Source organism: Sorex fumeus, unplaced genomic scaffold (genome assembly GCF_029834395.1).
Source record: "Sorex fumeus unplaced genomic scaffold, SorFum_2.1 ptg000063l, whole genome shotgun sequence".
Lineage (NCBI taxonomy): Eukaryota > Metazoa > Chordata > Mammalia > Eulipotyphla > Soricidae > Sorex > Sorex fumeus.
The window spans coordinates 51,508,161-51,534,353 of record NW_026606120.1 but is presented as its reverse complement, the minus strand read 5'-3'; the positions used below and the strand labels follow the sequence as shown (position 1 = coordinate 51,534,353).

Below are 26,193 nucleotides of genomic sequence, written 5' to 3'. Positions count from 1 at the left end.
CTAATAAAATTTTTTTAAAAATTAAAAAAATAAATGCTTTGTGAATGAAAAGAAACAAAAAGAAAAGAAAAGAAAAGAAAAGAAAAGGAAAGAAACCCTTGGGCCAATCCTGGAAACTACAGGTCCTTTACCTCCAACACCGTCAGGTCTTAGTGCTCCTCATGAGTGGCTCCCTACAATAATCAATATAAATAATGTAAACTAAAATAAAGTGAGGACAGGAAGAGAGTTCATGGAATGCATGCAGGAGCCCCAGGTTCAATTCCTAGCACTGCATGGTTTCTTGAGCATCTCCAGAAGTAACTTCTAACACTGAGCAGATGTAGCCCTAATCTCTGCTAGGTGTAGCTCCAAAACCAAATAATATAAAATAATAAAAGTAAAAGAAAATGCAATCCTATATTGACCAGAACCATGCCTGCTTTTCTCTGTAGGAACTATCAGCACACTGAACCCAGGGATCAGTATTTTCATAGCCTATTATGATGTTTGAAGCAATAGCACAGCGAGTGGGGAATTTGCCTTGCATGCGGCTGACCCGGGTTTGATTATTCTGTCCCTCTCGGAGAGAGCTTCAAGCTACCAAGAATATCCCGCCTGCATAGAAGAGCCTGGCAAGCTCCATGTGGCATATTTGATATGCCAAAAGCAGTAACAAGTCTCACAATGGAGATGTTACTGGTGCCCGCTCGAGCAAATTGATGAACAATAGGAAACGGAAGGACAGTGCTACAGTGCTACAGTTGTGATGTTTGAGACCTGGAGAGAAAAAAGTTTCCCTAATAAGGTTAGAAATATAAAGAAAGAACCAGGCAGCGGGGGTATGGTGCCGCCAGCAGGTTAATCTGTACCTGTGAGGCGAGTGCATCAGCAGCCTCATGGCACCGTCAGACTTTCAGATACCCCAAAATTGCTGCTGTGCCTTTGGCCAGACCCCAAAAACTTGGGGCAAAGTTTACCAAGAAAGTAAATGGCCAAAAGTTGGGTATGTGGGAGACATACCCACAAACCACCTCCAGCTCAGCTATATTATCGGAGGCATGGCCTCTCTGGTTCCTGATTGAACTGCTTAACAGCCATGATCCCAGAGACTCAGAAACGAATCTCGGAACCCAAAGGCAGAAATGCATCTTGTTCCTGCAGTAGGTTACTAGCACTGGGTCACTTCAGCTGGGAATAGGTTTCGTGCCATGGCCTGTTCCCCCTGGAGGCCCGGTGACTGCCATCCTCCAGAGGCCACTGGACAGTCAGGTTTGGGCCTGCAGTGATGAGACACGCGGGGCCTCACCAGATGGGAGTAGAACCGGCCCTTTCCTCCCCAACCCAATGAGACCCCGAGTCACTGCCTACAAACGGCCTCTCTGGCTCCTGATCAAGCTGATTAACAGCCATTATCCCAGAGACTCAGAAACAAATCTTGAAACCCAGCGGCTTTTGGCAGAAATGCATCTGGACCGCTGCCTCAGAGCTTATAGGAAAGCCAGGTATGAGCCGGCGGTGATGGGACAACTGCAGTCTCATGGGAAGGGGGGCGGTACCGGCTCATCCTTCAGGTCCTACCGAGGTCACGAGTTGCCCCCTACGAGTGGCTCTCCAGCTCAGCCATAACACCAGACGCACAGAAACCAATCTCATAATTATCTGGCTCTTTGCAGAAATCCAAAATCATTATATGATTCTCATAACCAGCTATAGAAAACAAAGTATTTCACAATGCCTTTTCACCAATTCTGATTGATGGGGGGAAATTCTAAACAATAATGGTGCATCTTTTGTCAAAATAATGAATGTAATCAATGTAGAGAAAAGTTAAGTAGAAATCATCTGCCTCTCAGGCATTGGGAGGGGTGGGAGGGGGGGTATATTGGGGTTCTTGGTGGTGAAAAATGAGTACTGGTGAAGGGAAAGGTGTTTGATCATTGTATGACTGAGACTTAAACCTGAAAGCTTTGTAATTTTTCCCACAGTGATTCAATAAAAAATATAAGAAGAAAAATATATAAATAAATAAAATTATAAAAAAAGGAATGTGCAGTTCATGCTTAATTCAGTCAGCTAATCAGTGGCTGAATAAATAGCAGTACTCCTACATTAAAAAAAAAAAAAAGAAAAAGAAAGAAAGAACCAGGCAGGAGTGATAGTACAGAGGGTAGAGCATTTGCTTGCATGTGGCCAACCTGGGTTAGATACCCTGTATGTCAAAAGGTTCCCCTGAGTACTGCCAGGAGCAATTACTGAGAAGTAATTTCAGGAGTAATTCCTGAGTGCAGAGCCAGGAGTAACTCCAGAGCATGCAGGGTGTGGCCCGTAAGCAGGAAGAAAAAAAGAAGGAAGGAAAGAAGGAAGGAAAGATGAACACTGAAGGTAAAACTGAAGTCATTGGACCTCCACGGGTGGCTTATGTGAGGCGGAGAGGAGAGAGACGTCTCTTTCTCGTGGTCTACCTCTGCCACCCCGGGACGAGCTGGAAAGGCTAGGACTGATAAAGTCTGTCAGGAGCCCCTTTGAGGCATGGGCCAGAGCCTCCCCCGAAGCCCCACTAGGTGGCCATCAAACCACACCTGACACTCGCTTGACCTTCTTGCACAGGAGCCTTCTCTGATCTGGGCTAGCTCCCGGTAAAGGTCTTATCGGGACTTACTTGCTGTAGCCACAAGGTGGGTCCTGATGGCCTTAGGGCTAAGTGGTTTTACTATTCTCCAGAAATTCTATTGCTTTGGAGGCCCTTCCCTAATCTACATCATGGCATCATGCTTTGCACACAGATGACCTGGTTAGGTTCAATCCCTGGCATCCCATACGGTTCCCTAAGCACAGCCAGGCATGATCTCTGAGTTCAGAGCACGGTGGGTGTGGCCCAAAGGCAAAAAAAAAAATTCTCTTTTTTGGTAGATATATTGGGGAGGAGTGGGATTCGCAAGGCACTCAGGAGACAGGCAAAAGACCTCTCCTTATTATTGTTTTGTGTGTGTGTGTGTGTGTGTGTGTGTGTCACACCCGGCATTGCTCAAGAGTGCAAACCCAGGAATTACTCCTGGCGGTGCTCAAGGGACCATATGGGATGCTGGGAATCGAACTGGGGTCTGCCGCGTGCAAGGCAAACGCCCTACCCACTGTGATATCGCTCCAGCCCCTGATGATTTATAGTACCAGAAATGGGCTGCATGCAAGGCATATGCCTTAACTTCTCTGTAATCTCTCTGAACTCTTCAGGTTGTCTTTCTATATATTAATATATTCTAATTCATTCTCTTTCAAAGTTGCGTAGTATTGCAGGCAGATAATATACTTTTGGAAAATAATAAAACTTAAGCAATTGACTAGGTAGGGCACTAGTCTTGCATGTTTTTTTATCCCTGGCATCTCATATGGTTCTGTGAGCTGACCAAGAGTGACTCCTGAGTTGCAGAGTCAGTAGGAAGTCACAAATGTTGCCAGGTGTGGCCCAAAACCAAAAAAAAATTTTAAAAAGAAGAAATTGCCTAATTCTGAAGTAACACAAAGGCATGATGACCACATCTTTTTGTAATATAAATCTTGAGCTCGTTGGAGAGAACAAACTGAAACACACCCCCGATGCAGAAATCCAAGTCCCCACCCAGACAAGAATGGACCCTCAGAAAAGGAGAAGTTAAGGAAGCATCTATAGTATTATAAAACGACCATCAATAGTTCCAGGCTTTCCCGTGACAATGCCCACATTAATTTCTAGGTATACAAAACTCCAGGAAAAAAAGCATTAGGAGGAATTGTATGAAACCTCTTCCTGACTGCCATTTTGGTTTTTTTTTTTTTTGTAGGAGTACTGCTATTTATTCAGCCACTGATTAAAGTAAAGTAAAGTAAAGGCCCTCCCGTTGATCATCGATTTGCTCGAGCGGGCCCAGTAACGTCTCCATTGGAGACTTTGTTGTTACTGTGTCTGGCATATCGAATACTCTCGGTAGCTTGCCGGGCTCTCCGAGAGGGGCGGAGGAATCAAGCTCGGGTCGGCCATGTTGGCTGTGTGCAAGGCAAACGCCCTACCGCTGTGCTATCGCTCCACTCAGCTGATTGAATTGTGCATGAACTCCACCTTACTTTTTTTTTCCATTTTTTATAATTTTATTTATTGAATCACCGTGAGAGCAGTTACAAAGCTTTTGGGTCTAAGTCTCAGTCATACAATGAAACACCCGTACCTTCACCAGTGCCCATTCTCCACCACCAAAAATCCCAGTATACCCCCATCCCACACCCTCCCCCTGCCTGTGGGGCAGATGATTTCCACATTACTCTCTCTCTCTACTTTGATGACATTCACTATTTCTACATCAGACCCACCATTATTTGAGATTTTACCCCAACACTCAGATCTGCTGAAAAGGCAACAATAGACAATTTGTGTTCTATTGCTGGTTATGAATAACATATGATGTCGTGTGGCTGCAGTAGGGCCATGTGGTTTTGAAATTCCGAAATTTTAACACTTAAATCTGGAGGGATTTCTGCCAAAAGCCACTGGTTTTAGAGATCTGCTCCTGAGTCTCTGGGATCATGGCCGTTGAGCAGCTTGATGAGGAGCCAGAGAGGCCGTTTGTGGGCGATGACTTGGGGTCTCGTTGGGGTGGGGAGGACAGGCCCGGCTCCCCCCACCCCGTCCCGTGAGGCCCAACAAGTTTCATCACTGCGGGCCCAAGCCTGACTGTCCAATGGCCTCTGGAGGATGACAGCCACTAAGTCGCCAAGAGGGAGCAGGCGGAGGGACAACACCCTTTCCTCCCTGGGGTGGCCCGGAGACAGTAACGTACTGACAGTAACGTACGACAGTCCGGATGCATTTCTGCCAAAAGCCACTGGGTTTTGAGATTTGTTTCTGAGTCTCTGGGATCATGGCCATTAAGCAGCTTGATCAGGAGCCAGAGAGGCTATTCGTGGGCGATGACTTGGGGTCTCGTTGGGGTGGGGAGGACAAGCCCGGCTCCACCCCCATCCCGTGAGGTCCTGTGTGTCTCGTCACTGGGGGCCCAAATGTGACTATCCAGTGGCCTCAGACGGATGGTGGCCACTGGGCCGCCAGGGGGAACAGGCCAAGGCACAAAACCTATTCCCACCTGGGTTGGCCCAGCACCGGTAGCCTACTGCAGAGACCAGACGCATTTCTACCTAAAGCCACTGGGTTCTGAGATTCGTTTCTGAGTCTCTGGGATCATGTCCATTAAGCAGTTCAATCAGGAACCAAAGAGGCCTTGCCTCCAATTATATAGCTGAGCCGGAGGTGGTTTGTGGGTGTGTTTCCCACATACCTAACTTTTGGCCGTTTACTTTCTTGGTAAACTCTGCCCCAAGTTTTTGGGGTCTGGCCAAAGGCACAGCAGCAATTTTGGGGTATCTGGAAGTCTGAAGGCGCCATGAGGCTGCTGATGCACTCGCCTCACAGGTACAGATTGACCTGCTGGCGGCACCATACACCCCGACTGCCATTTTGGACTGGCTCTTTCAAGTCTGTGTTCTCCCATGAACAATCTTTCTACATCTCTTTTCTTCCTTGATCTTTTCAGCTAATCTTACCTGAATGCATATTCCTTTCCTTCTCCCCTTCACATCTAAGTAAGTTTCATTTAATAAAAGTTGTCTTGGATCAGAGTGATAGTAGAGCAAGTAGGGCATTTACCTTGCATGCAGCCGACCCAGGTATGATCCCTCATATTCCATGTAGTTCCCAGAGCAGTGCCGGGTGTAACTGCTGAGAGCAGACCCCGGAGGAACCCCTGAGAATCCTGGGTGTGACCCAAAAAAAGCAAAAAAAAATTTGTCTTGCTTCACAATTTTGTTCCCTCCTGAAATTTTTATTTGCTGATAGTGCTTGGGGGACTATGTGGGATGCCAGGGATCGAACCTACATCAGCTGTGTGCAAAGGAAGTACCCTACCTGTTATACTATTTTTTTTTTTTGCTTTTTGGGTCACACCCGGCAATGCACAGGGGTAATTCCTGGATCATGCACTCAGGAATTACTCCCGGCAGTGCTCGGGATGCTGGGAATATGGGATACGGGATGCTGGGAATCGAACCCGGGTTGGCTGTGTGCAGGGCAAACGCCCTACCCTCTGTGCTATCGCTCCGGCCCCAACCTGTTATACTATTGCTCTGTCTCCTATGCTTTTAAATTTTTGCTAGGTGAAAATAATACAGTATACTATTGATTCTGATTGATTTGTATATTCTTCTGTAGGAAAGTGAGAAAGTGTATAGGCACAAGAGTTCCTTTTTAGGAGAGAACTTGGGTGAAGGATGTCTTTCTCTGTGATGTCTACTTAGAATGAGTGTCTGTTTGTAAGGATGTCTGCATCCTGGAACCGGTTTGACTCTTCTGCTGAAGCCAGCATCTTTTTTTTTTTTTTTCTTTTTGGGTCACACCCGGCGATGCTCATGGGTTACTCCTGGCTTTGCACTCAGGAATCACTCCTGGTGGTGCTCGGGGGACCATATGGGATGCTGGGAATCGAACCCAGGGTGCAAGGCAAACGCCCTACCTGCTGTGCTATTATGCTCCAGCCCCTGAAGCCAGCATCTTAAATCTGCATATTAATCTATACCCTTGTTTACTCCACCTTTCCAGGTAACCTTCCGGAATAGATCATCAACGACCACCCCTATTTCATTTCTGGGGACTAATAAGTTTTGTCTCCTTCCTAAAGGTGCTTTGAAACCATTTGCATTTTGCTCTTGTGTCAATCTATCTAATGGTGCTTTTTTTTATCAGCCAGTGGGAAGGGGGAATTTTCCCCTCTCCCCACCCTCACATTTTATTTTTATTTATTCTTTGAACTGCCAATGGTACTTTTTTTTGTTGATAAATTACACCAAAAGCTTTTGTGTTTGTTACAAATGTTTTTCCAGACTGTCATTTGTGCTTTGACTTTGTCCATATGAAAGTGTTTGGTTTTTATGTGGTCAGACTTTTTCCTCTCTAAAGTTTCTGATTGCTTTGTTATGCTCAGAAAAAATTGATAATTTAAAAAAAAACCTCCCCTGGCGCCAGAGAAATAGTACAGCGAGTAGCGAGCTTGCCTTACACCGATAGTGGGATAGTGGAGAGAGTCCACCAGGTATGATCCCTGAGGGCAGAACCAGGAGTAAGCCCTGAGCACCACGGGGTGTGGCCCAAAATTTCCGCTTTCTTGGGAGAGGAGGTAGGTGGAGTAAGAGCTCTATTAAAGTTTTTTTTAAATCTTGGAGTATGCATGCCTGCAAGGGAGTTAAGAACTGGCTTTACTCCTTCCCGTGTGCCTGGCTAGTGGTGCCACTGTGATGACTAAGTCTTCTAGAAATCTTAAAAGGAAAGATGGGGTGGAGCGATGGGTGCTGGATCATTCTATGACTGAAACTCAATCGTAAACGCTTTCTAACTGCATCTCACGGAGATTCAATAATTAAAATATAATAATAATAATAATAATAATAAATAAACCTGGACCCCAACCTCTGAAACATAAAACGGAAAGACGGAAAAGAATTTATTTTAAAGGCGTTAATAGGGAAATGGTAAAAATTTCCCCAGGAACTTTGTTTTTAGTCCCCTTGCCAACCACACACACACGCCGGGGAGAAGCAAGCAAGCCCTTTGAGCTGAGGACCCGGAAGAGGCGCGGAACTGGTGTGTGCGAGCACCGGCAGCCGGACGAGCCGGGCCACCCAGGACCGCGGCTGCAGCGGGGGAGCGCTTTGCGGGGGACACAGGGCTGCCCGGCGTCGGCCGCGATGCTCCCCTCTTTGCAGGAGTCTCTGGACGGGGACGAGAAGGAGCTGGAGAGCAGTGAGGAGGGCGGCCCGGCCGAGGAGCGGAGACTCGAGCCGCCGCCCAGCAGCCACTACTGCCTCTACAGCTACCGTGGAAGCAGGTGCAGCGTCCTGCCGGCTGCGCGTCCCATCCCCGGCCCGGCCCGGCCCGGCCCGGCCCGTCACGTCCCGGCCCGTCCCAGCCCGGCCGCCGGGCCGCTCGCTAACGCTCTTTTCTTTCCCAGCCAAGAGCGTTTGCCTAAGCGCCGTCCTGCTGTCAGGCTCCCGTCCTGGCCTTCGGTACCCGGCCCTCCCATCTGCCCCTGGCGTTTCCCCCCCCACGCTCAGCTCAGTGCCCTGCGCGCCCCAGTGATGCTCGTGACCTCCCAACCGCCCGGTCCCGCGTCCCTGCGTTGCCCGAACCCGCCCTGCATCTGTGCTGTGCGTGCAACCCCCTTTCCTCCCAGCCGGACTCGCTGCGACTTTCTCTTGGTCTTGTAAGGCCTGTGTCTGTCTTGTGTTGGGAGAAAGGTGCTCGTTTCCTGATGTTTGCTGTAGCCTTTTCTTTCATTTCTTAGGTGACCGTAGGGACCTGAGAGCGTAGGGAACCGTGTGTCATTGTCAGCACTGGCCTAGTGTGCACCTGCCTGCTAGCCTTTTCCGTTGATTACCGACCCCGCCCTGCTTGCAGGTGCCCCCCTACTCCCCGTGGGTCGTGCCTCTGTGTGATAGTGTGTTGCTTTTGTGGTGGCAGATTGGCACAGGCGCGAGGGGATAGTGAAGATGGAAGTCCAAGTGGCACGAACGCAGAAACTCCCTCTGGTGATGACTTCAGGTAAAAACAGCTTATCCATAACCCACCTTACGTGCCTCTTTGACCTGTACGTTCGTGTTTTCGGTTTTGGTGTTGGGGATCAGAATCAGAGCCTGATACATGCAAAGCATGCGCCCTACTACTGAGTTCCATGCCTGGCCTGGCCCATAGCTGACAATGGGTGCCCTACTTCCACTGATCTTTCTCCGAATGAAAGCACAAAGTTTACTGGTGCCCTTGCAACCACATCTTGATTTCCTCATTAATTCACTCATTCAAGCCGCGAGCAGATGTAAATATTGATCATGCAGGCCTGAGCGATAGTACAGCAGGTCGGGTGTTTGCCTTGAATATGGCTGATCCAGATTCGATCCTCGACATCCTGTATGGTTCCCAAAGCACCACCAGGAGTAATTCCTGAGTGCAGAGCCAGGAGTAACCCAGGAGTAACCCCGCAGGGTGTGACCCAACAAACCGAAAAAAAAAATCTTGATAGTACCCCGGTTGATAACCGGTAATAGTTATTTCAAGTTTCTTGATTGCAACGCCAGTAAAATACTCATCAACACAGGGGTACCAAGGAAGTTTTCAGGTCCAGAGTGATGGTACGGGGGTGGGTAGGGCAATTATGTTGCATGTGGCTGGCCCAGGTTCAATCTCCTTCACTCCATATGGTCCCCAGAGTCCTGTTGAGAGTGATCCCTGAGTGCAGAGTCAGGAGTGATCTCTGAGTACTGTTGAGTGTGGCCCTCCCCCCAAAGGAAGCAAATTTTCAGTTCATCCCCTTCCTTGAATATTCTTTCATGCTCTTCTGTTGCATGCTAGCTTGTAACAATTGCAAGTCAGCAGAGATCCCTCTCTCTCTCTCTTTGATGTGGGTTTGGATCACACCCAGCTGTACTCAGGGCTTCTTGCTCTATTCTCAGGAATCTGTAAGGTGCTGCTGGGGGAACTGTAAGTGATGATCAAGCCAAGTTGCATGTAAGACAAGTGCCTCACTATCTCCATCCATCCTTCACTTTCATTCATTGATGTTTCCCTTTGTGGTACTGTCTCATGCCATATAATTAACACATTATTAAATGAGTAAAGATTGGATAATAAACAATTTAAGAAACCTTTCAGGGGCTGCAGGAATAATACAGTGGGTAAGGTGTTTGCTTTGCACATGGCTGACCTGTGTTCCATCCCTGGCTTTGAATAAGGTCCCCCAGCACTGCCAGGAGTGATCCATGAGCCACAAAGCCAGGAGTAAGCCCTGAGTACTGCTGGGTGTGTCCCCAAAACAAAAACAAAAGCGAAAACTTAACTTCGGGTGCTGTAATGGTTTTGTATATACACCTGTTGTTTCATCTTATCAGGATACCTAGTGAGAAATTTATAGATGAAATGATATGAAGCCTGGGGCATACTTCAAAATAAATCTAGAAGATGGGAAGGTTGTAGACAGCCTAAGAGCACAGATGAACAAGACTAGTTATAAGCTGACAGTTGTCAAAACAGAGTGGGGGTTATATGTGGCTAATTATACTATGCTCTCTGCCTAGTATAATAATATAATGTAATATTATATATGTATATAATGTAATATTATACATATTATATATGTATAATATATTATATTACATCATATATTAATATTATACATTATTATATATTATATATAACATGAATATTATATTATATTATATTATATTACATATATTATATATGTAATATTATAATATTATATATAATGTAATATTATATAATATATGTAATATTATAATATAATGTAATATTATATAATATAATAATATAATAATATAATGTAATAGTATAATATAATGTGGCTAATTATACTATGCTCTCTGCCTGTTTGAAGTGCTCTATAATATACATTAAAACAAAAGACAATGAGCAGTGTTGGGCTCATATCTTCTACTGGGACATGTGTTGATAGAAGATCTTTTTTCTCCCTCCAATTCCAAATAGTTGAAATTATAGTCTCCGTTTGTATTTGAATTGAAACTTTTATTTTCTGTTCATAAATGTTTATTGATGGGCAGTAGGTAGTCGAATTGAGGAGAGAAAAGGAGGCCTGACATGGGGACCTGGGAGGACAAAGGAGTGAGGGAATCAGGAAATGTGGTGAGAGCTGGGGGGCGGCGTGGGTTCACTTAAAGCTAGTGATATTTAAAAGGAGACCAGATTCCTTGGATGTGTACTTTAACCATAGAGGTGCAGGGGCAGGGTAGGTGGAGGGCTGGACTAATCAGGGCTGAAGTTTTATTAAATGTGTCCAGTGAGGTGAAAACAGGAAAGAAATGGAATGAGCATTTATACAGGGTGGGAGGGTAAATGCTCACTCTGGTTTTCAGGCTGGGTGAGGAGGAGGGAAGGGATGAGAGGAGAAAGGTGTGGAATTGTGAAAAGGAAGGAAGATGAGTGGGTTGGGGTTCTAGAGGCATTGCACTAGAAAGTGCTATAAAGCAAGGACTAACTGACATTGTTCAGTGAGACAGATCAAATTTCATAATACACTAGAAATATAACCCACAGGAGTGAGAACAGAATATTTACTCAAGTTTTAATCTTATTGATCTAAAAAAATTTGGGGGGAATTGTTTTTTGGGTCACATCTGACAGTTCTCTGGGTTCTGACTCCTGGGCTCTGTGTTCAGGGATCACTCCTGGCATTGCTCAGGAGATCATATGGGACACCAGGGATTGAACCCAGGTCAACCATGTGCAAGGCTAACGCCCTACCGCAGTACTATCACTCCAGCCCCTTTCACATTTTAATTTTATTTACTTAAAAAATATTTTTTTGGAGGGGGGCTGGAGTGATAGCACAGCAGGAAGAGCGTTTGCCTTGCATGCGGCCAACCTGGGTTCGATCCCCGGCATCCCATATGGTCCTCCATGCACCGCCAGGAGTAATTCCTGAGTGCAGAGCCAGGAATAACCCCTGAGCATCGCTGGGTGTGACCCAAAAAGCAGGGAAAAAAAATTTTTTTTTTTTTGGTTTGTTTTTGAGCCACATTTGACAGTGCTCCCTCTGGGCACACTCCTGGCTCTGTACTCCTGGACCACTCCTGGCAGGTTCAGGGGACCAGATTGGGTGCCAGGGATTGAGCCCAGCTCAGCTTCACGCGAGACAAGTGCCCTATCCACTGTCCTGTCTCTCTAGCCCCCTCTCGTTGTGTTCTTTGCGACGTGTCCGAGCACAGGCCTCCCCCAGTAAGGGATATGTGTCTTTTGTTTGTCAAGCCTCTCCTTGGCGGATACTAATCTGCCACCTGAAGTGGAGCCAGAGCTGCGCAGCTTCATCGCTAAGCGTCTTTCCAAGGGAGCCGTCTTCGAGGGCCTGGGTAATGTTGCATCCGTGGAGCTGAGGTAAGGACAAAAGGTGCTGTGTCTTGCGTTTTCATTTCTGACTTAAATATGAGACGTGACAAGAGACTCCAGAAGCTCAGCTCCTCTTCCATTCGCAGGGTTCATCTTTGTCCCCTGGCTGTCCAAGCACGGCAGCCTCACAAATAAACATTTGGGGAGTGGAATTACTTGACCCAAGGCCCAGATTCTCCCTCGTAAGTGGACTGACTCAGTTTTACACTTGGAAGACACCAGTTCACTGCCAGACTAAAACTGTATACTTTAGACTTCGTAAAATGCTTTTGCAAACTTTAATGTCATTTCTTTACCAAAAAAAAAAAAAAAGTAGAGGGCCAGAGCAAAAGCTCGGCTAAGTGGCTTTGCATTCAGGAGACCCCAGTTAGATTCCCAGCACTATATATGGTCCCCTCAGCATTACCTGGACCAGCTTCAAGCAAAAAACTTCGGTCGTCGCTGAGCACTGCTAGGTGTGGCCGAAATAAAAAACAACAACAGCAACAAAAAGGAGACATGGAACAGATACTATTACTTTTATTTTATTTTTATTTCAAATGAAGAAGTAAACTCAGAGAAGCCAAGTTCACATCAGTGACCGTTAGATTAAAATATAGGCATCTTGGGGCTGGAGCAATAACACAGCGGGTAGGGTATTTGCCTTGCATGCAGCCAACCAGGGTTCGATTCCCAGCATCCCATATGGTCCCCTGAGCACCACCAGGGGTAATTCCTGAGTTCAGAGCCAGGAGTAACCCCTGTGCTTCTCCAGATGTGACCCAAAAAGCCAAAAAATAAATAAAAAATAAAATATAGGCACCTTTTGTTGAAGTCCAGCCTTCTTTCCATTTTACCTTTTTGCTGCTGTTGCTGTTTTGGTTTGGGGGGCCACACCCAGAAATGCTCAGGAGTTACTCCTGGCTCTGCACTCAGGAATCACGCCTGGTGGTGCTTTCGGGGACCGTATAGGATGCCAAGGACTGAACCCGGGTCAGCTTCATGGAAGGCATTCATGCGCCTTCCCCACTGTACTGTCTCTCCAACCCCTCTATTTCACCTCTTCATTGTGGTTTTCTTCAGACTGTGATTAGAAGACCACAGGATAAACATGTCATAGCTGACTGGGGCTCCAGTGATTTTTCAAGTTTGTGGGGAGGGAGAGCATGCTTATATTAATGTAAACATGGTTATAGTATGAGATTGAAACTTGCAAGAACTTTTTCACTCAGGAAAATTCCACGAGTTAAATATTTGTTGGGGGCTGTTTCAGCTAAAGTCAATCATGATATCAGAGTCCTGACCCAGTGGGGACAGGCCTGGTCTTCAGCAAGGGAGCTCCCTGCTCAGTGGCTGCAGGGACAAGGAGGCCTCAGGCCCAACTTCTCCAGGAACAGCGTGGCACCTGCACAAGCTGCAGATTGGCTGCTGGGGAGACATGTTTATTTTCCTGTTACAACGTGGAACTCATGGAGTCCAGCAAACTGAAGGAGTGAACAGTCTAACTTTTATTTCGGAGCATTATCAAATCAAGGTCAATGCTGGATCACAATGACAAAGATTCAGAGTAGTCCATAAAATCAGGTGCACAGGTTAATAAAACAACACATTTGACCTTTGTCTCTCCTAGAACTCCAGGTTACCGGGTTGGTTGTTACTACTGCCTTTTTCAACAAGACAGACTGCTTCCTGAAACTGCAACCATGGACTCTGAATCCAGTCCTTCAGACTATGTGGTCTGCTTTTTAGGAGGGTCTGAGAAAGGACTTGAGCTATATCCTTTACTTGGTTTAAGAGAATAGCAGGAGGGAAAATGCAGGACCAACCTCCCAAATCCTTCCTACCCCACCCTTGAGCTTCAGACTTGTACTTCCTCCCTGCTTTTTGCCAGTCTATCTTGGCTTATTTGATGTTACAGTTTTCGTTTTGTAAGGAGAGATAAAACACTCTTGATTCATCCTTTATTGCTTCCTTAAGAACAAACTTTCAGGCTTGAATTGGACAAGTACATTCAGGGGCTGAAAGATAAATTGAACTGTGAGGTAAGAGTATTAATTTAGTAATATGTTTATTTATTTATGTTGGTTTTGGACCACCCAGTGATTCTTGGGGCTACTTACAGCTCTATGCTTAGAGTTACTTAGGTTCTTCTTCTTTTTTTTTCTTTTTGGGTCACACCCAGTGATGCTCAGGGGTTACCCTGGTTCTGCACTCAGGAATCACTCCTGGTGGTGCTTGGGGGACCATATGGGAAGCCAGGGATCAAACCTTGGACGGCCGCATGCAAGGCAAATGCCCTATCCGCTGTACTCTTACCCTGGCCCCATTATTTAAATTCTTAAAGGGGGATGTGGTTCCTAAACTCTATACATTCAACTTAACTTGACTCACCTCACTTACTCAATGGTCCCTAATTTAGTAGGGTTTTTTTTTTTTGTGGGAAGCAACACCCAGCAATGCTCAGATAGAGATTGCTCCTGGCTCCGCGCTCAGGAATTACTCCAGGTGCTCATGGGACAATATGGGATACTGGGGATAGAACCTGGGTTGGCCATGTGCAAAACAAACACTTTACCCCTGTACTATCCCTCCTAATTTAGTAGTTTTAAAAGACAGACGTGATCACAACATAATGTCACTGATATACTTGTCTGATCATATAGATAGGCACAGATACCTAAACTCTTTCTTTTTTGTTATTATTTGTTTTTGGTTTTGAGGGCACACCAGACAGTGCGCAGGTTCTGCTTTCAGGAATCACTCCTGGCAGGGCTCAGGAGACCCTATGAATGAAGTTCATTCATTCATTCATTCATAGGGGATGAAGATGGTTTACCTCATGCAAAGCTTTTAAAAGCTTACCCCACTATACTATCTCTCTGTCCCCAGATGCCTAAATTCTATTTTTTTTCTTTTGCATTTTGGGTCACACCCATCGATGCACAGGAGCTACTCCTGGTTTATGCACTCAGGAATTACTCCTGGCAGTGCTCGGGGGACCATATGGGATGCTGGGAATCGAACCTAGGTCGGCTGCGTGCAAGGCAAACGCCCTGCCCGCTGTGCTATTGCTCCAGCCCCCAGATGCCTAAGTTCTAAAAAGTGCTATTTTTAGAATTTAGCCATTGAATTTAGTGTTGAAGTAAGATAATTTTTTTGGTTTTGTGGTTTTGGGCCCCACCCAGTGGTGCTCAGGGCTAGCATTTCTCAAGGATCACTCCTGGCAGGGCTTGGGGGAACCATGCAGGGTGCCAGGGGTCAAACCTGGGTTGGCTGCATGCAAGACAGCACTCTGCTCGTTGCACTATTTATCTGGTCCCTGATTTTTTTTTAAACTTTGGGCCATACCCAGCAGTGCTGGGGGCTATTTCTAACTTGGGGGATCATGTGGTCGTGTGGATCAAATAGAAATGGGCCCCATTCAAGGTAAAGTACCTTAATCCCCATGCTAACTCTCTTGCCCCGAGAAAGAGATTGTTAAAGGGAGTAAGAACAGAGTCCTATAAGTTTCAAAGACAGCATCTGATATTTTGTATTCATAAAAAATTCAGTCCATTTAATTCAGTGGCATATGGTAACCTGCCAAGTGTGCAAGGGGATGCTTCTCTTCCCGATTTCTAGGCACATGAGATTTATATTCTGGTCAGAACTAATGGTCCATAAAGTCTCTGGCACCAGAGACAGGCTACACGATGTTTGACTGGTTTGGGAGTCAACATTAATGACTTAGAAAGATTCCACTTTCATTAATAAATATTTCATGAATTCAGTACATCCACATTTATGTGTTTGTTTTGGGGCCACACCCAGGAGAGCTCAGGGCTTACTTCTGGCTCTGTGCTCAGGGATCATTCCTAGTGGGACTTGGGGGACCTTATAGGTTTTCAGGTATAGAACCCAGGTAAGTGCAAGGAAGGACTCTACCCCCTGTCCTATTGCACCAGCCCCTGCTGTGGGTTTGACTGCTTTGAAGAGTTGCTTTGTTGGCTAGAGAAAGATAGTGCAGGGTTAAGGTGCTTTCCTCACACGTGGTCGACCCCTGCTCAATTCCTGGCACTGCATATGATTCTCTGAGCTCTTCCAAGAATAATCCTGAGCACAGAGCCAGGAGTAAGCCCTGAACACATTGGGCTTGGCTCAGTAACCCTCCTCTCTCCACCTCCACCCCAAAAAAACAAAAACAGAAAGTGAACCGCTTATTATTTTCGCTGGTTACATTTTCAGTGAATGAGTTCTCTGTCTACATTGCATCATTCATTCAATAGGTACTTAACAAGTTCATATGTGGATGTTTTAGACACTGTCCTGGGTGTTGAGGAGAAGGAATTATTAAGAGCATATCATCTGGGGCCAGAGAGATAAGGTAGCGCTCTTGCCTTGCATACAGATTACTTGGCATATCATATGATCTGGGAGTGGTCCTTGAGTGCAGAGCCACATCCTGAGCACTACTAGATGTGGCCTCCAGCCCTCTCCCACACTAAGAGTATATCCAATGAAATAATGATATAATAGAGGAGAGGGGATGGCCTTTTTTTTTTTTTTTTTTTTTTTTTGGTGGAGGGGTGTTTGGATTACCTGGTAGTATATTAAGGCATATGCCTTAACCTCTGTACTGTCTCTTTGGCCCTGGGAGTGGACAAATACATGCTTAATTCTTCTTAGTGAAGAAATAGCATGGAACCATATTAATATTCCTTAATTAGGAACCATATTAATATTCCTTAATTAATTAATTGATTAGTTTTTAGGTCACACCTGACTTTGCTCCAGGCTCGCTCTTGGCTCAGAGATCACTCCTGATGATGCACGGGGGACCAGTTATTGAACCTGGTCAGTGTGTGTAAGGCAAGCACCCTACCCAGTCATCCTTTTTTTTTTTTTTTGGCTTTTTGGGTCACACCGGTGATGCTCAGGGGTTAACCCTGGCTCTGCACTCCGGATTTGCTCCTGGCAGTGCTCAGGGGACCATATGGGATGCTGGGGATAGAACCCAGGTCAGTTGTGTGGAAGGCAAATGCTCTCCCCGCTGTACTATCACTCCAACCCCTCCTTTTTGTTTTATATGAAACGTACTTTACCTATTTTTTGTTTCTTTTTGGGCTACACCTGACTGTGCTGAGGACTTGCTCCTGATTTTGAGTTCAGGGATCACTCCTAGCAGCTTAGGGCACCATATGTGGCACTGAGGGTTGAATCCAGCTCTGCCGTATGCAAGTAAAGTGTCCTACACATTGTACCATCTTCCTTTCCATTGTACTATCTCTTTGGCCTCCCTTAATATATTTTTAAGTAACTCAATACAGAATTAATCCTCACTCTGCCAAACAAGCTCAGGAAAGCTATATTATAATTCCTCCTTGGTAGTGGTGGTGGTGGGGAAGTTGGGGCGGGGACCATACCTGGCTGTGCTTAGGACTTAGCCCATACCTGGCTCTGTGGTCAGGGATCACTCTTGGCAGGGCTCAGGAGACCACCTGGGGTGCCAGGGATATAATCTGGGTTCACTGTATAGAAAACAAGTGCCCTATCCATTGTACTACCTCCCCTTTGTACTATCTCTCTGGCCTCTATAGTTTTTTTGGTTTTGTTTTGATTGGTAGTACTAGCTTTAAAAAGGTGTTTGTCCCTAGTTCTTTTCACTGTCAAAAAGTATAGAAATAAAACATTAAATCCACTAAGGTGAAGACTTGTATTAAAGCAAACAACATTTTCTCTTGATCTAGGAAAGTGGCATGGAAGTCCACATTAAGTCCTACCTGAGCAGCTGGTTTGAAGATGTCGTATGCCCGATCGAAAGGGTGGTTCTTCTCTTTCAGGAGAAGCTTAACTTTCTGCTCCATGCTGTAAGTAATGTCCAAACAGAAGTAATTCCTTGAGAATCCAGTGAAGCTCTGTGGTCGAGTTTCTGCCCCGTAGGCAAGAGGCTAGGAGTGCAATCCTAGTGGCACTGCTATTTGTGGTTCCTGATGCGGACCCTTGGCATGAGCCCTGCAGCCTAGAACAATGTACCACAGACAAGGGGTGATGCCCACTGAGCACTACAGCCAAGTGCGCACAGGGCCTGGTCATTGCTAGGCTCCAAACAAAGTGAAGGGAAGGTGGGAGAGAAGCATTTCTTTATGCTTTGGTAGAGTTTGGATCATTTTGAGACATAATCAGTTTCTCTGGTATTACTTCTTCCACCTTGGTCCTTGACAAATAGTCACTCAAACTGTGCTTTCTGTCAAGACAGACTACAAGTATTTGCTTTGATCCTGGGGATCAGACTTAAGGCCTTCCCTCGCAAGGCAGGTGTTCTACCACCGAGCTCTCTCTCCCTGAGCGTATTTACTCAGATCTGGATAGTTGCATGACTAAAGCACAATTTCAAATTCTGTCTGAGTCTTCCTAGGAATTTGAAATATATATTTTAGTAATTGTTTTTTGAAGGAATCTAGGAGAGGTGTCATTTCCAGAACAATTTGAGGAGGATGGTTAGAGAGTGAGTACAGGGGTCAAGGTGCTCAGCTGACCGTGCAGCCTACCCAGTTAGGTTCTATCTGGTCTCCCAAGTCCCATCGGGAATGATTCGTGAACCAAGAGTCAGGTGTATGCCCTGAGCAGAAAAAACAATTGTGCTCCAAAAAACAATTTGAAGGCTAGAGAAATAGCACAGCAAGTAAGGCACTTGCCTTGCAAAGGGCTGACCCAGTTTTGATATCTGGCACCACATATGGTCCACTGAGTCCTCAGGAGTCATCCCTCGGCACAGAGATAGGAGGAAGCCCTGAGTACTGCAAGAATGTCCCCAAAACAAAAACATAATTTCAGAAGAAAAATAAAAATGCCAAGTGATCTTAGTCTCAGGATGTAGCTTAGTGCTAGAGGGCATACCTTGCATGTATTAAGCCCTGGATTCCATCCCTGCCACCACCACCCCCCCCCCAAAAAAAAAGAAAACACAAACATACACAACAGAAAGGAAGAAAGAAAAGAAAGAAAAAAAGAAAGAAAGAATTCTAAGAAATTTTAACAATATAAACATGTCCAGATAAAAAAAAGTAAGAAAAAATTGGGGCCGGAGATATAATGCCTTACGCATTTTCTTTGCATGTGCCCAGCCTGAATTTTATCCCTGGCACCACATATGGTCCCAGAGCCCTACCAGGAATGTTTCCTGAGCACAGTCAGGAGTGAACTGTAAGCACCAGTAGGTGTGACCCAAAAACAAAAACAAAGAAAAAAAATTAAAATCTGGGTGAAGAGCTAGATCAGGGATTAAGGATTAAGATACTTGCCTCATATGAAGCTGACGCTGGTCTGATCCCAGCATGCCGTCCTGAGAACTGCCAGGGGCAACCCCAACCCCTGAGGACAAAGTCAGGAGTAGCCCCTGAGCAGCACCCAAGCCCCACACTCCTAAATAAATCAGAAATGAAAATGAAAAATCGCCCAGATGTGGGGGTAACCTTGAGTAAGTGGCCAAGTTTTTCATTTAAATATGTGATGTGGGGCAGGATAGCTCAGTAGGTAGGGTACTCGCTTTGCATTCCGCTTATCTGGGTTCAAGACCCAGCACCCTCTATGGCCCCCAGTTCCCTCCAGGAGAGATTTCTAACCACAGGATCAGGACTAAACCCTGAGCACCACCTGGTATTGTTTTGAAACAAACCGTGAAACATGGTGGACACAACTGAGAGCGTGGCCCATTGAACCAGGTGGTGAACAATTTCAGACTCTCAGAGCGGCAGCTGAACAAGGGGGCGCTGGGGAGCTTGTGGGGTAGCAGTTTCTGGGGCCCATGCTGGACAGTCATGAGTAGCTGCTCAATAAGGAACACTGGTATAAAGTTTTTCCTTCTCTGTTCTAGGCACTAAGTTACACTCCTGTTGAGGTTAAAGAATCAGATGAAAAAACAAAGAGAGACATTAACAGGTAAAGCATTTAGGTTTTTTTTTTTTTTTCAAAGAAAAAATTCTTTTCTTGGGGCCAGAGAGGTAGTATAGGGGTTAGGATTCTTGCCTTGCACATGGCTGACCTGGATTTAATCCCCAGCATCCTATAGACGAGGGGCCCCCGCCCCCTCCCCCACACCTTTCCCTCCGCCCTCTCAGGAGTAAGCCCTGCATGCTGCCAGGTGTGGCCCCAAACAAATGAAAAAAACAAAAACCCAACCTTTTCCATAGCAAGCCTGATATATACAGATTTAGCCCCCCCCGTTCTGCTCATGCCACCCCTCCCCCTCCATCCTGCACACAGCATGGAATGATTTTGCTTTCTCCTGCCAGCCTGCATTTTGTGGACAAGAACTTGTTGTGTCTGCAGGTTTCTGAGTGTGGCCAGTCTCCAGGGCCTTATTCACGAAGGCACCATGACCTCTCTGTGTATGGCCATGACTGGGGAGCAGCACAAGTCGGTGGTCATCGATTGCAGCAGCCCCCGGCCGCAGCTCTACAACGCAGGTGAGCCACCTCCTGGGTGCTCTCAGGATGCTAAACTTAGCCTTTCTGTCTTTCGTAGTTTTTTGAGTTGGTCCTAGACTCACCAAAACCAGTAATGATTTCCAAACATGCCTAGCAATTCCACTCCAGGGTAATTTGATATTGCTCGTTAGTTGAGGTTTTTTTGTTTTGTTTTGTTTTGTTTTTATGGCGGGGGTGCGGGGTACATCTGGTGGTGGTCAGGGATTACTCCTGGTTCTGTGCTCAGGGACCATTCCTGGTGGTACTTGGAGGACCATATGGGATACCAGGAATTGAACCCATGTTGACCATGTACCATGCATCATCAAGTGCCCTCCCTGCTGTACTATCTCTCCAGCTCCTGGACATATTTTGAGAAGCCCTTATAATGTACAGAAGGAGAGAAATTAAAATGTTCAGTTTGAATCCCTGGTACCACAAAGTGTACAGGGGTTAAGGTATTTGTCTTGAATGTGGTTGATCACATTTAATCATTTAATCCCTGACATCACATAGTACCTGAGCATTGCCAAGAGTCTCACCTAAATTCAGAGTCAGAAGTTACTCTGAGCACTGCTGGGTATGATTTCTCGCCCCACTCCCCTCCCCCAAGAAAAAAGGAAAAAAAATGTTTATAAATGAATTATTTGAAAAAGGGTATAGAGGGGCCGGAGTGATACTACAGCAGTCAGGGCATTTTCCTTGCATGTAGCCAACCCGGGTTCGATCCCTGGCATCCCATATGGTTCCCGAGCACTGCCAGGAGTGATTCCTGAGTGCAGAACCAGAAGTAACCCCTGTGCATCGCCAAGTGTGACCCAAAAAGACAGAAAAGAAAAAAGGAAAAGAAAATAGCAAAGAATTGGAAGCCACTTAAAAGTGTAGATGTTGAGGAACTACTCAAAGGGCTGGAAAGAGTACAGCAGGTAAAGCATTAGTCTTGCATGCGGCCAACCAGGTTTGATCTCCAGTGCCCCATATGGTCCCAAACATCACCAGGAATAATCTCTGAAAGCATGAGTAAGCCTTGAGCATCACTAGGTGTGACCCCCCCCCAAACAAACAAACAAAACCAAGATTGGAATACTTGCCTGGCATTCACTGTGCCCCACTTTGCTATCTGTCACCACATAGCCTCCGAGCACTGCAAGGGCAGTAGTCTTCGTAACCCCATAGTGTTGTTGGGGAAGCCTCAATATTAAAAAAGTCTCAAAAAATTGATTAAAAAACTGATAATTGCTTCATGGAAATGAACTAGAGCCATGTGTTTCGGTTTCTCTGAAAACCATACAGTGAGATAACCAATAGGAAAAAAATATATAAAGCTTTAACATATGCAAGACAATATGTTTGGTGGTGATGTATATATTAAGGGACAGGGATGTAGCTCATGGTAGAGTACTTGTCTTAAATGAGGCACTGGGTTCAGTAATCCACAGTCGGTCATGATCCTCCCGTTGTTCATCGATTTGCTCGAGCGGGTCCAGTAACATCTCCATTGGAGACTTTTGTTGTTACTGTGTTTGGCATATCGAATACATCACGGGTAGCTTGCCAGGCTTTGCTGTGCGGGCAAAATATTCTCGGTAGCTTGCTGGGCTCTCCGAGAGGGGCGGAGGAATCGAACTCGGGTTGGCCATGTTGGCTTTGTGCAAGGCAAACGCCGTACCACTGTGCTATAGGGGCCAGTAAGAGTCTGGGGGTTAAGGTGCTTGCTTTGTGTGTGGCTGGTTCTGGTTCCATCCCTGGCATTGCCTGTGGTTCCCTGAGCACAGAGTCAGGAGTAAGCCCTGAGCACTGCTACAAGTGAATCAAAAATTGTTGAAAAAGGGGAGGAACATGGAAAAAATTTAAAAAGGTAAACAGGGGGTGGGGCAGTCAGAGAGAGAGAGAGTACAAAAGTTGAGGCACTTGCCTTGCCTGTAGCTGTGGCTGCGATTCTGGTTCAAATCCTGGAGCCACATGTCGTCTCTGGAGAACTGCCAGGTGTAGACCCAACAGATACGGGCACTGAGCACCACTGGGTGTGGCCCCAAATCCAAAAACAAATAAAAAAAAAAAGAGGAATAAATAAAAATAAGAAATAGGAATCCTTATACTTTCTGCTAAGGGGTGATTGGGAATTAGAAGAAACACACAGGGCTTTAACCATCATGGTTTTTTTTTTTTTTTGGTTTTTGGGTCACACCTGACAATGATCAGGGGTTATTCCTGGCTCTGCACTCAGGAATTACTCCTGGCAGTGCTCGGGGGGCCACATGGGATGTCAGGAATCGAACCCAGATCAGCTACATGCAAGGCAGACACCCTACCCACTGTATTATCGCTCTGCCCCAGGTTATTTTCTTTGAGGGAATAGTGTTTGGGTTACACCTGGTAGAATTTTGGGGCTATTCCTGGTTCTGTGTTCAGGAGTGATCCTAGTCCATGCTCAGGAGACCACATGCAGTGTCAGGATTGCAAGGGAAGTTCCTACCTACTGTACTATCTCTCCGGACCTGAATTCTACTTGTTTACTTGCTTTTTCTAAAATGTTGATAGGAAGCAACCGGTTTTGTGAAGATTGGATGCAGGCTTTTTTAAATGGTGCTGAAGGAGGTAATCCTTTTCTTTTTCGACAAGTGCTGGAGAACTTTAAACTAAAGGTAATCAACTCACAGTGTACCAACTGTCATAAAATTCTTGTATGAACTTTAATTTGTGTCAGTAACAACCTTCTTTACAGCTGCAATTGTTTTGTTTGTTTTGGGGCCATGCCCAGCAAAAGCTCAGAGGTTACTCCTGGCTCTGCACGCAGGAATCACTCCTGAGAGTGCTCAGGGAACTATATTGGATGCCGGGATCAAACAGGGTCATCTGCGTGTAAGGCAAATGCCTTAACACTTGCACTATTGCTCCCCCAGTTGTGATATTTTAATAGAAGTTCTCAAAACTAGAATTCTCAGGAGAAATTTATACTTTCCAGAGTTTTCTGAATTCATTTCTAATTACTTGGGTTGAATGCTTACTTATTTTTCAAAATGTTATTTTCATCAGGTTATTCACATTAATTGATTGCATTCAATATTTCAACATCAATCCCACCACCATTACACCTTCCCACCAGCATTCAAGCCTGCCCGCCAGGAGCAAAAGCTAGATAATTTATTTCCTATTGCTTATTATTAATGTCATGAGAGCTCATGTGGGCATGCGCTTCTGGAATTTCTAACATTGTAAATGGTTGGGGTCCAGAGACATCTCTGTAGGGAGCTAATCCATTTTGAGTTTCATTTGGGAGTCTCTGGATCAAGGCCATTGATGGCTGAGATGGTGCCCAGAGGCAGTTTGTGGGCATGACAGCCAGGACCCCAAGCTGGTGAGGAGATGGGAAGGGCCAGCCCGTCTCCACTGCCACCATGTGGCCTGGAGTCTTGTTCCTGAACCCAGGTACCTGGGTATTTCTTCCGGAAGCTCGTGGCCACTGGGATTTCATCTGGAGGGGGCAGAGAGGGTACACCTGCTCCATCTGAGGTGCCCCAGTGGAAGTGACTTGGTACAGGGTCTGGAGAGATCTCTGGCGAGCTGCTATCTCACGGGATTCACTGCTGTCTCTGCATCAAGAGCATCTTGATGCTCTGAGATGGCCCCGGAGGCAGATCGTGGTGAATGCTTACTTATGTCTCAAGTACATAATTGCAATTGGGACTTTCTTATTTTGAAAGCACAGTAAAAGTGGTTCAGTGCCTAAGCATTCAAAATTAAGTCAGAAATATTGTCACCTTAGGTGGGTTGGAGCAATAGTACAGTGGGCAATGCACTTGCCTTGCACACCACCAACCAGGCAGGGTTCAATCCCTAGCATCCCGTACGATCCCCAAGCACCACCAGGAATGATTCCTGAATGCAGAGCCAGGAGTAAGCCCTGAGCATCATCAGGTGTTGCCTATCTATACCCCCCCACCCCCCCCGCCCACATATACACACACAAAAGAAGTATTGTCACCTTATTTGGGATTTTTTTTTTTGGTGTGTTTGGTTCTGGGTCACACCCAGCCACGCTAAGAGGTTATCTCTGGTGGAGCTCGGGAGAACATATGGGATGCTGGGGATCAAACCTGGGTTGGTCACATGCAAGGCAAGTGCCTTACTTGCTGTACTATCATTCAAACCCCTATTTATAATATTTAAAAAATGTTCTTACTTTACATAAGGCATTTTGTTCTATTAATGCACTGTAGCAAAATGTACTATAGCACTGTTCTCCCATTGTTCATCGATTTGTTCGACTGGGCACCAGTAACGTCTCCATTGTGAGACTTGTTACTGTTTTTGACATATCGAATACATCACGGGTAGCTTGCCAGGCTTTGCCATGCGGGCGGGATACTCTTGGTAGCTTGTTGGGCTCTCCGAGAGGGGTGAAGGAATCGAACCTGGGTCGGCCACATGCAAACCAAACGCCCTACCCACTGTGCTAGCACTCCAGCCCTTGCTGTGGCTCCAGCCTTAAGGACAAAATATTAGAAACAAAATAATGGAAATATTCACAATAAAAACAAACATCAGGGCTGGAGAGATAGTACAGTAGGTAGAGTGCTTGCCTTGCACACAAATACAATCCCCATCTGCTCACCTGGTTTCTGAGCCCCACCAGAAGTGTCCACTGAGCCCAGAGCCTGGAGCAAGCCCTGAACACGGCCAGGGGTGATCCAAAACCAAAACCTAAAAAGAAAAATAATAAAACATGTTGAAGTTTTGGCGAGACATTTTAGACTTACCTATTATTTTAGTAAATGCATATTTAATCGGTGATCTTTTCTAGGCCATACAAGACACAAATAATTTGAAGAGATTTATCCGACAGGCAGAAATGAATCATTATGCTTTATTTAAATGTTACTTGTTCCTAAAGAACTGTGGTAGTGGAGATATCCTCTTGAAGATTGTTAAAGTGGAACATGAAGAAATGCCAGAAGCAAAAAATGTGGTAGCGGTCCTGGAAGAATTTATGAAAGAATCTTCTTAAAATTTTTGATCAAATGTTTTGGGACAACTATATGTTGAAGTTGTATAACTGAGCCTTGAAGTTTGGAATTACAGTTGTAGTTGTTGATAGGCAATGCGTTCTAGATTCCTTTTTCATTTTTTACTTTAAAATTTTAACTTAATTAAACATTCAATCTGAGGAGAATCTTCTGAGTCCTAGATAGAGATGTGTTTGAGTTGTGGACTTACGGTACAGAGGTTGCTTTTAAAGCTGCAGGAGGTGTTGGGGAGATAGCTCAGAGATCTGGAGCACACACTGTGCGTGCACCAGCCCCTGGTTCAATGTGCATCACAGCATGGTCCCCTGAGCGCCTCCAGGACTGAACCCCCTCAAACTCTGCTAGTATTCCTTGGAACACTAAACTGGCTGTGGTCTCCAAATCAAAATCAAACCAAAACAAAACTGAAGGGTTTCTTTGTGATGTCTCCAGGAATTTGCTGTGATTCTGAGCATTTTTTTTCCTCCTGGAAGAATAGTACTTTCTTTTCAGTGAACACCAGCATCTTTTTTAAAAAAGTGAATTCCTGAGAGTCAGAGAGATAAGTACAGCAGGTAAGGCACTCCTTGCCTTGCACACGGCACACCTGGGTTTGATCCCTGGTACCTCATATGGCCCCCTGAACACTGCCTAGAATGATCCCCTGAGCGCAGAGCCAGGAGTAAGTCCTGAGCACAGTCAGGGATGACCCAAAAGAACAAAAACTAAATAATAAAAGTGAACTCCTGAGCTAAAGAGAGCACAGGGGTTAAGGCACTTGCCTTGCATGCAGCTGATC

General features: G+C 45.6%; 1 protein-coding gene across 1 annotated transcript; it reads left to right on the top strand.

Annotated features, from left to right (window-relative positions):
- The first annotated feature begins 7,661 nt into the window (after positions 1 to 7,661).
- Positions 7,662 to 25,557, top strand: CUNH17orf75 (chromosome unknown C17orf75 homolog). Its single transcript, XM_056126970.1, has 10 exons — positions 7,662 to 7,883; positions 8,516 to 8,596; positions 11,828 to 11,953; positions 13,575 to 13,718; positions 13,929 to 13,986; positions 17,671 to 17,790; positions 19,797 to 19,861; positions 20,252 to 20,388; positions 22,930 to 23,033; positions 25,193 to 25,557. Exons 1-10 carry the CDS (start codon positions 7,744 to 7,746, stop codon positions 25,394 to 25,396), a joined length of 1,179 nt encoding a protein of 392 aa, XP_055982945.1. The 5' UTR covers positions 7,662 to 7,743; the 3' UTR covers positions 25,397 to 25,557.
- The last annotated feature ends 636 nt before the right edge of the window (positions 25,558 to 26,193 follow it).

What these genes read in the sequence shown, in the direction of transcription:
- CUNH17orf75 (XM_056126970.1), top strand. Translation starts at nt 7,744, where the DNA reads ATGCTCCCCTCTTTGCAGGAGTCTCTGGACGGGGACGAGAAGGAGCTG. An exon ending in TTAACTTTCTGCTCCATGCT is followed by an intron (nt 17,791 to 19,796) that starts GTAAGTAATGTC and finishes TCTCTGTTCTAG; the next exon opens with GCACTAAGTTACACTCCTGT. An exon ending in TGGAGAACTTTAAACTAAAG is followed by an intron (nt 23,034 to 25,192) that starts GTAATCAACTCA and finishes GATCTTTTCTAG; the next exon opens with GCCATACAAGACACAAATAA.